Below are 8502 nucleotides of genomic sequence, written 5' to 3' on the forward strand. Positions count from 1 at the left end.
CTCTGTGATTGACATTTTCCTTTTCTTATTGTTTACAAAGGGACATCAGCTGATTCCTGAAGCGCTGAGAGGATGAACTGAGGAGAATGCAAAGGTGAGACATGTGCTAGGGCTGCGCAATTCCTCGGGCGGCTGCGCAATTCTTTGAGCGACTGCGCAATTCCTCGGGCGACTGCGCAATTCCTCGGGCGACTGCGCTCTACTACATCAATCAATTCTACACCTTTTACTGATTTAACCATAAAGACATCGCAGACTTGATATCGGCAGGGACGGATGATGAGAGTCAGATAGGTTTCGCATATTTGGCTGAACTCCTGTGATGTCACTTCCTCTTGGCTGTCTGACCAATCCCTGAGTTGAACTTTTTCTCTCACACAAACATGTCTGTCTCTGTGATTGACATTTTCCTTTTCTTATTGTTTACAAAAGGACATCAGCTGATTCCTGAAGCGCTGAGAGGATGAACTGAGGAGAATGCAAAGGTGAGACATGTGCTAGGGCTGCGCAATTCCTCGGGCGACTGCGCAGTTCCTCGGGCGACTGCGCAGTTCCTCGGGCGACTGCGCAGTTCCTCGGGCGACTGCGCAGTTCCTCCGGCGACTGCGCAGTTCCTCCGGCGACTGCGCAGTTCCTCGGGCGACTGCGCTCTACTACATCAATCAATTCTACAACTTTTACTGATTTAACCATAAAGACATCGCAGACTTGATATCTGCAGGGACGGATGATGAGAGTCAGATAGGTTTCGCATATTAGGCTGAATTCCTGTGATGTCACTTCCTCTTGGCTGTCTGACCAATCCCTGAGCTGAACTTTTTCTCTCACACAAACATGTCTGTCTCTGTGATTGACATTTTCCTTTTCTTATTGTTTACAAAGGGACATCAGCTGATTCCTGAAGCGCTGAGAGGATGAACTGAGGAGAATGCAAAGGTGAAACATGCGCTAGGGCTGCGCAATTCCTCGGGCGGCTGCGCAATTACTCCGGAGACTGCGCAATTACTCCGGAGACTGCGCTCTACTACATCAATCAATTCTACACCTTTTACTGATTTAACCACAAAGACATTGAGTCGAGTAGACTTGATATCGGCAGGGACGGATGATGAGAGTCAGATAGGTTTCGCATATTTGGCTGAACTCCTGTGATGTCACTTCCTCTTGGCTGTCTGACCAATCCCTGAGCTGAACTCTTTTTCTCTCACACAAACATGTCTGTCTCTGTAATTGACATTTTCCTTTTCTTATTGTTTACAAAGGGACATCAGCTGATTCCTGAAGCGCTGAGAGGATGAACTGAGGAGAATGCAAAGGTGAGACATGTGCTAGGGCTGCGCAATTCCTCGGGCGACTGCGCAGTTCCTCCGGCGACTGCGCAGTTCCTCGGGCGACTGCGCTCTACTACATCAATCAATTCTACAACTTTTACTGATTTAACCATAAAGACATCGCAGACTTGATATCTGCAGGGACGGATGATGAGAGTCAGATAGGTTTCGCATATTAGGCTGAATTCCTGTGATGTCACTTCCTCTTGGCTGTCTGACCAATCCCTGAGCTGAACTATTTTCCTCTCACACAAACATGTCTGTCTCTGTGATTGACATTTTCCTTTTGTTATTGTTTACAAAGGGACATCAGCTGATTCCTGAAGCGCTGAGAGGATGAACTGAGGAGAATGCAAAGGTGAGACATGCGCTAGGGCTGCGCAATTCCTCGGGCGACTGCGCAATTCCTCGGGCGACTGCGCAATTCCTCGGGCGACTGCGCAATTCCTCCGTCGACTGCGCAATTCCTCCGGCGACTGCGCAATTCCTCGGGCGACTGCGCTCTACTACATCAATCAATTCTACAACTTTTACTGATTTAACCATAAAGACATCGCAGACTTGATATCTGCAGGGACGGATGATGAGAGTCAGATAGGTTTCGCATATTTGGCTGAACTTCTGTGATGTCACTTCCTCTTGGCTGTCTGACCAATCCCTGAGTTGAACTTTTTCTCTCACACAAACATGTCTGTCTCTGTGATTGACATTTTCCTTTTCTTATTGTTTACAAAGGGACATCAGCTGATTCCTGAAGCGCTGAGAGGATGAACTGAGGAGAATGCAAAGGTGAGACATGCGCTAGGGCTGCGCAATTCCTCGGGCGGCTGCGCAATTCCTCGGGCGGCTGCGCAATTCCTCCGGCGGCTGCGCAATTCCTCCGGCGGCTGCGCAATTCCTCCGGCGGCTGCGCTCTACTACATCAATCAATTCTACACCTTTTACTGATTTAACCACAAAGACATCGAGTCGAGTAGACCTGATATCGGCAGGGACGGATGATGAGAGTCAGATAGGTTTCGCATATTAGGCTGAACTCCTGTGATGTCACTTCCTCTTGGCTGTCTGACCAATCCCTGAGCTGAACTATTTTCCTCTCACACAAACATGTCTGTCTCTGTGATTGACATTTTCCTTTTCTTATTGTTTACAAAGGGACATCAGCTGATTCCTGAAGCGCTGAGAGGATGAACTGAGGAGAATGCAAAGGTGAGACATGTGCTAGGGCTGCGCAATTCCTCGGGCGGCTGCGCAATTCTTCGAGCGACTGCGCAATTCCTCCGGCAACTGCGCAATTCCTCGGGCGACTGCGCTCTACTACATCAATCAATTCTACACCTTTTACTGATTTAACCACAAAGACATCGGGTCGAGTAGACCTGATATCGGCAGGGACGGATGATGAGAGTCAGATAGGTTTCGCATATTAGGCTGAACTCCTGTGATGTCAACTCCTCTTGGCTGTCTGACCAATCCCTGAGCTGAACTATTTTCCTCTCACACAAACATGTCTGTCTCTGTGATTGACATTTTCCTTTTCTTATTGTTTACAAAGGGACATCAGCTGATTCCTGAAGCGCTGAGAGGATGAACTGAGGAGAATGCAAAGGTGAGACATGTGCTAGGGCTGCGCAATTCCTCGGGCGGCTGCGCAATTCTTCGAGCGACTGCGCAATTCCTCCGGCGACTGCGCAATTCCTCGGGCGACTGCGCTCTACTACATCAATCAATTCTACACCTTTTACTGATTTAACCATAAAGACATCGCAGACTTGATATCGGCAGGGACGGATGATGAGAGTCAGATAGGTTTCGCATATTTGGCTGAACTCCTGTGATGTCACTTCCTCTTGGCTGTCTGACCAATCCCTGAGTTGAACTTTTTCTCTCACACAAACATGTCTGTCTCTGTGATTGACATTTTCCTTTTCTTATTGTTTACAAAGGGACATCAGCTGATTCCTGAAGCGCTGAGAGGATGAACTGAGGAGAATGCAAAGGTGAGACATGTGCTAGGGCTGCGCAATTCCTCGGGCGACTGCGCAGTTCCTCGGGCGACTGCGCAGTTCCTCCGGCGACTGCGCAGTTCCTCCGGCGACTGCGCAGTTCCTCCGGCGACTGCGCAGTTCCTCCGGCGACTGCGCTCTACTACATCAATCAATTCTACAACTTTTACTGATTTAACCATAAAGACATCGCAGACTTGATATCTGCAGGGACGGATGATGAGAGTCAGATAGGTTTCGCATATTAGGCTGAATTCCTGTGATGTCACTTCCTCTTGGCTGTCTGACCAATCCCTGAGCTGAACTTTTTCTCTCACACAAACATGTCTGTCTCTGTGATTGACATTTTCCTTTTCTTATTGTTTACAAAGGGACATCAGCTGATTCCTGAAGCGCTGAGAGGATGAACTGAGGAGAATGCAAAGGTGAAACATGTGCTAGGGCTGCGCAATTCCTCGGGCGGCTGCGCAATTCCTCGGGCGGCTGCGCAATACCTCGGGCGGCTGCGCAATTCCTCGGGCGGCTGCGCAATTCCTCCGCCGGCTGCGCAATTCCTCCGCCGGCTGCGCTCTACTACATCAATCAATTCTACACCTTTTACTGATTTAACCACAAAGACATCGAGTCGAGTAGACCTGATATCGGCAGGGACGGATGATGAGAGTCAGATAGGTTTCGCATATTAGGCTGAACTCCTGTGATGTCACTTCCTCTTGGCTGTCTGACCAATCCCTGAGCTGAACTATTTTCCTCTCACACAAACATGTCTGTCTCTGTGATTGACATTTTCCTTTTCTTATTGTTTACAAAGGGACATCAGCTGATTCCTGAAGCGCTGAGAGGATGAACTGAGGAGAATGCAAAGGTGAGACATGTGCTAGGGCTGCGCAATTCCTCGGGCGGCTGCGCAATTCTTCGAGCGACTGCGCAATTCCTCCGGCGACTGCGCAATTCCTCGGGCGACTGCGCTCTACTACATCAATCAATTCTACACCTTTTACTGATTTAACCACAAAGACATCGAGTCGAGTAGACCTGATATCGGCAGGGACGGATGATGAGAGTCAGATAGGTTTCGCATATTAGGCTGAACTCCTGTGATGTCACTTCCTCTTGGCTGTCTGACCAATGCCTGAGCTGAACTATTTTCCTCTCACACAAACATGTCTGTCTCTGTGATTGACATTTTCCTTTTCTTATTGTTTACAAAGGGACATCAGCTGATTCCTGAAGCGCTGAGAGGATGAACTGAGGAGAATGCAAAGGTGAGACATGTGCTAGGGCTGCGCAATTCCTCGGGCGACTGCGCAATTCCTCGGGCGACTGCGCAATTCCTCGGGCGACTGCGCAGTTCCTCGGGCGACTGCGCAGTTCCTCGGGCGACTGCGCTCTACTACATCAATCAATTCTACAACTTTTACTGATTTAACCATAAAGACATCGCAGACTTGATATCTGCAGGGACGGATGATGAGAGTCAGATAGGTTTCGCATATTAGGCTGAATTCCTGTGATGTCACTTCCTCTTGGCTGTCTGACCAATCCCTGAGCTGAACTATTTTCCTCTCACACAAACATGTCTGTCTCTGTGATTGACATTTTCCTTTTCTTATTGTTTACAAAGGGACATCAGCTGATTCCTGAAGCGCTGAGAGGATGAACTGAGGAGAATGCAAAGGTGAGACATGTGCTAGGGCTGCGCAATTCCTCGGGCGACTGCGCAATTCCTCGGGCGACTGCGCAGTTCCTCGGGCGACTGCGCAATTCCTCGGGCGACTGCGCAGTTCCTCGGGCGACTGCGCAGTTCCTCGGGCGACTGCGCTCTACTACATCAATCAATTCTACAACTTTTACTGATTTAACCATAAAGACATCGCAGACTTGATATCTGCAGGGACGGATGATGAGAGTCAGATAGGTTTCGCATATTAGGCTGAATTCCTGTGATGTCACTTCCTCTTGGCTGTCTGACCAATCCCTGAGCTGAACTATTTTCCTCTCACACAAACATGTCTGTCTCTGTGATTGACATTTTCCTTTTCTTATTGTTTACAAAGGGACATCAGCTGATTCCTGAAGCGCTGAGAGGATGAACTGAGGAGAATGCAAAGGTGAGACATGCGCTAGGGCTGCGCAATTCCTCGGGCGGCTGCGCAATTCCTCCGCCGGCTGCGCAATTCCTCCGGCGACTGCGCTCTACTACATCAATCAATTCTACACCTTTTACTGATTTAACCACAAAGACATCGAGTCGAGTAGACCTGATATCGGCAGGGACGGATGATGAGAGTCAGATAGGTTTCGCATATTAGGCTGAACTCCTGTGATGTCACTTCCTCTTGGCTGTCTGACCAATCCCTGAGCTGAACTATTTTCCTCTCACACAAACATGTCTGTCTCTGTGATTGACATTTTCCTTTTCTTATTGTTTACAAAGGGACATCAGCTGATTCCTGAAGCGCTGAGAGGATGAACTGAGGAGAATGCAAAGGTGAGACATGTGCTAGGGCTGCGCAATTCCTCGGGCGACTGCGCAATTCCTCGGGCGGCTGCGCAATTCCTCCGCCGGCTGCGCAATTCCTCCGGCGACTGCGCTCTACTACATCAATCAATTCTACACCTTTTACTGATTTAACCACAAAGGCATCGAGTCGAGTAGACTTGATATCTGCAGGGACGGATGATGAGAGTCAGATAGGTTTCGCATATTTGGCTGAACTCCTGTGATGTCACTTCCTCTTGGCTGTCTGACCAATCCCTGAGCTGAACTCTTTTTCTCTCACACACCCCCCCCTGCTCTTACATCTCTCTGATTGAAGGTCAGCAACACTACACACTCTTCACCTGATGTTTGTTTGTTTTCAGATCAATTCGCAGGAGGAGGAGTCAAATGAAGACCTAGTTGAAATTCTTCCACACATTGTTATTGTTATGCATAGTTCAACCACCATGATTTTTATGATATTCAACTTTGAGAATAAAAAAAAGTTTCTTTATCACATTGTACTTTATTGATGTCCGTCTTAATGCCACACACTGCTGGATAAATTGAAGTCTGTGCTACAAAGAAAAGCAAATCAGTTTTAACATGCTCTAAATACAGTAACCACAAATCATTCCTGCATGCAAGCATCATTACTGATCATTGACCATCTTGCTAACAGTTTGATTAGTTTGTTGTGTAGAAATACCCCCCCTCCCTCCCCGCCTCCACACACAAGACATGGTGACATAGGACATCCCGCTTTGCCGTCACTCGTACGGTTACATAAAGGCCAACTTGCTCCATTTTTAACGGAAGTCTTTTGAGCGGCTAGTCCTGACCCACCTGAAGTCCCTCACCGACCCCCTCCTGGACCCCCTGCAGTTCGCCTACAGAGCACACAGGTCTGTGGACGATGCTGTCAACATGGCCCTCCACTACATCCTCCAGCTTCTGGACTCCCCAGGAACCTACGCCAGGATCCTGTTTGTGGACTTCAGCTCTGCCTTCAACACCATCATCCCGTCTCTGCTGCAGGACAAACTCTCCCAGCTGCACCGCCCGACTCCACCTGCAAGTGGATCACAGACTTCCTGTCTGACAGGAAGCAGCACGTGAAGCTGGGGAAACATGTCTCAGCCTCTCGGACCATCAGCACCGGTTCCCCCCAAGGCTGCGTTCTTTCCCCTCTGCTCTTCTCCCTGTACACCAACAGCTGCACCTCCAGTCACCAGTCCGTCAAGCTCCTGAAGTTTGCGGATGACACCACCCTCATTGGACTGATCTCTGGTGGGGACGAGTCCGCCTACAGGTGGAGTCTGACCATCTGGTGTCGTGGTGCAGCCAGAACAACCTGGAGCTCAACGCTCTAAAGACAGTGGAGATGGTTGTGGACTTCAGGAGGAACAGAGCCCCACCCTCCCCCATCACCCTGTGTGACTCCCCCGTCAATATTGTGGATTCCTTCCGTTTCCTGGGCTCCATCATCACCCAGGACCTCAAGTGGGAGCTGAACATCAGCTCCATCACCAAGAAGGCTCAGCAGAGGTTGTTCTTCCTGAGGCAGCTGAAGAAACTCAACCTGCCAAAGACGATGATGGTCCATTTCTACACGGCCATCATGGAGTCCATCCTCTGCTCCTCCATCAGCGTCTGGTACGCTGCAGCCACAGCCAAGGACAAGGGCAGGCTGCAGCGTGTCCTCCGCTCTGCAGAGAGGCTGATCGGCTGCAATCTGCCGTCCCTGCAGGACTTGTTCGCTTCCAGGTCTCTGAAGCAGCTAAAAAGATGGTGGCCGACCCCTCTCACCCCGGACAAAACCTGTTTGTGCCCCTTCCATCTGGCAGGAGGCTGAGGTCCATCAGGACTAAGACCTCATCAACAGAGCCGGACCCCCACTGACTGACTCTTGACATTCCACACATCACTTTACTGTCACTTTCTGTTCGCTGGTGCACTTTTTTTTTTTTATATTTTAAACTTTAACTTGTATTCCTTTATTTTAAACTTCTCCTTCAATCCTCCACTCCTCCGCTCTCTTCACTGGTACCGGTGGCTCATCCAGTTCTAAACATGGTGCTCACGTACCACGCTGTGAATGGATGGGGTCCAGCTTCCATCCAGGACCTGGTCCAACCCGACATCCCGACCCGCACTCTCCGCTCTGCATGTGATAAACTGCTTGTTCCTCCTCACTGAGAGCAAAACACTCGACTAGATCTCCACTCTTTGCTGTCCTGCTCCTAAATGGTGGAAGGAGGTCTCTGAAGACATCAGGACCACAGAGAGCAAAGACTAAAGACACACATCTTCAGACTCTACCTCCACTAACACACTAACTGTAGCAATTACATTGGACTTATAATGGTTCTTATCTACAGCAAGTTGTAAATTGGCTTATTTAATGAAATTGCACTTTCTTGTTCTTCTGAGTTTGTTATTTGGATAAAAGCGTCAGCTAAATGACATGTAATGTAAATGTAACTAACCCATAGCCTGTTGTCTTGTCGTCCATTGTCGTACTGTCTGCTGTTACGCACCAACCGCCAAGTCAAATTCCTTGTATGTCACATATTATGGCAATAAATGTTTCCTGATTCCTGATTATGGGTGGTTAGTTGACCGTACTAATATGGCCGCCATGTGCGGACGTTCTATATTTCGCTGTAAGTGATCTAGCCAT

General features: G+C 48.9%; 1 protein-coding gene and 14 non-coding genes across 17 annotated transcripts; all 15 read left to right on the forward strand.

Moving 5' to 3' along the window:
- Positions 1-40: 40 nt before the first annotated feature.
- On the forward strand, positions 41-8423 carry LOC144388357 (uncharacterized). Of its 3 annotated transcripts, XM_078089153.1 has the most exons (4): positions 41-485; positions 883-1316; positions 1636-1689; positions 6203-8423. In XM_078089153.1, the coding sequence occupies exon 4, from the start codon at positions 7204-7206 to the stop codon at positions 7672-7674; it is 471 nt and encodes a 156-aa protein (XP_077945279.1). In that variant the 5' UTR covers positions 41-485; positions 883-1316; positions 1636-1689; positions 6203-7203; the 3' UTR covers positions 7675-8423. The 3 variants fall into 3 exon arrangements, with proteins under 3 accessions (XP_077945279.1, XP_077945280.1, XP_077945278.1); XM_078089154.1 differs by lacking the exon at positions 1636-1689 and having other exon boundaries at positions 883-936; XM_078089152.1 differs by lacking the exons at positions 41-485; positions 883-1316; positions 1636-1689 and adding exons at positions 5217-5448; positions 5775-5828.
- LOC120833458 (small nucleolar RNA SNORD53/SNORD92) lies at positions 273-351 on the forward strand. Its single transcript, XR_005714327.2, has one exon. It is a non-coding gene; the product is annotated as a small nucleolar RNA SNORD53/SNORD92 (small nucleolar RNA).
- Positions 724-802, forward strand: LOC144388508 (small nucleolar RNA SNORD53/SNORD92). Its single transcript, XR_013452891.1, has one exon. It is a non-coding gene; the product is annotated as a small nucleolar RNA SNORD53/SNORD92 (small nucleolar RNA).
- LOC144388505 (small nucleolar RNA SNORD53/SNORD92) lies at positions 1102-1180 on the forward strand. The gene has a single exon (XR_013452888.1). It is a non-coding gene; the product is annotated as a small nucleolar RNA SNORD53/SNORD92 (small nucleolar RNA).
- LOC144388509 (small nucleolar RNA SNORD53/SNORD92) lies at positions 1475-1553 on the forward strand. Its single transcript, XR_013452892.1, has one exon. It is a non-coding gene; the product is annotated as a small nucleolar RNA SNORD53/SNORD92 (small nucleolar RNA).
- Positions 1908-1986, forward strand: LOC144388502 (small nucleolar RNA SNORD53/SNORD92). Its single transcript, XR_013452885.1, has one exon. It is a non-coding gene; the product is annotated as a small nucleolar RNA SNORD53/SNORD92 (small nucleolar RNA).
- On the forward strand, positions 2326-2404 carry LOC144388515 (small nucleolar RNA SNORD53/SNORD92). The gene has a single exon (XR_013452898.1). It is a non-coding gene; the product is annotated as a small nucleolar RNA SNORD53/SNORD92 (small nucleolar RNA).
- Positions 3119-3197, forward strand: LOC144388506 (small nucleolar RNA SNORD53/SNORD92). Its single transcript, XR_013452889.1, has one exon. It is a non-coding gene; the product is annotated as a small nucleolar RNA SNORD53/SNORD92 (small nucleolar RNA).
- On the forward strand, positions 3550-3628 carry LOC144388510 (small nucleolar RNA SNORD53/SNORD92). Its single transcript, XR_013452893.1, has one exon. It is a non-coding gene; the product is annotated as a small nucleolar RNA SNORD53/SNORD92 (small nucleolar RNA).
- On the forward strand, positions 3988-4066 carry LOC144388516 (small nucleolar RNA SNORD53/SNORD92). Its single transcript, XR_013452899.1, has one exon. It is a non-coding gene; the product is annotated as a small nucleolar RNA SNORD53/SNORD92 (small nucleolar RNA).
- LOC144388517 (small nucleolar RNA SNORD53/SNORD92) lies at positions 4388-4466 on the forward strand. Its single transcript, XR_013452900.1, has one exon. It is a non-coding gene; the product is annotated as a small nucleolar RNA SNORD53/SNORD92 (small nucleolar RNA).
- LOC120833460 (small nucleolar RNA SNORD53/SNORD92) lies at positions 4801-4879 on the forward strand. Its single transcript, XR_005714329.1, has one exon. It is a non-coding gene; the product is annotated as a small nucleolar RNA SNORD53/SNORD92 (small nucleolar RNA).
- On the forward strand, positions 5234-5312 carry LOC144388512 (small nucleolar RNA SNORD53/SNORD92). The gene has a single exon (XR_013452895.1). It is a non-coding gene; the product is annotated as a small nucleolar RNA SNORD53/SNORD92 (small nucleolar RNA).
- LOC144388518 (small nucleolar RNA SNORD53/SNORD92) lies at positions 5614-5692 on the forward strand. Its single transcript, XR_013452901.1, has one exon. It is a non-coding gene; the product is annotated as a small nucleolar RNA SNORD53/SNORD92 (small nucleolar RNA).
- LOC120833461 (small nucleolar RNA SNORD53/SNORD92) lies at positions 6014-6092 on the forward strand. Its single transcript, XR_005714330.2, has one exon. It is a non-coding gene; the product is annotated as a small nucleolar RNA SNORD53/SNORD92 (small nucleolar RNA).
- Positions 8424-8502: the final 79 nt, after the last annotated feature.

Source organism: Gasterosteus aculeatus, chromosome 15 (genome assembly GCF_964276395.1).
Source record: "Gasterosteus aculeatus chromosome 15, fGasAcu3.hap1.1, whole genome shotgun sequence".
Classification (NCBI taxonomy): Eukaryota; Metazoa; Chordata; class Actinopteri; order Perciformes; family Gasterosteidae; genus Gasterosteus; species Gasterosteus aculeatus.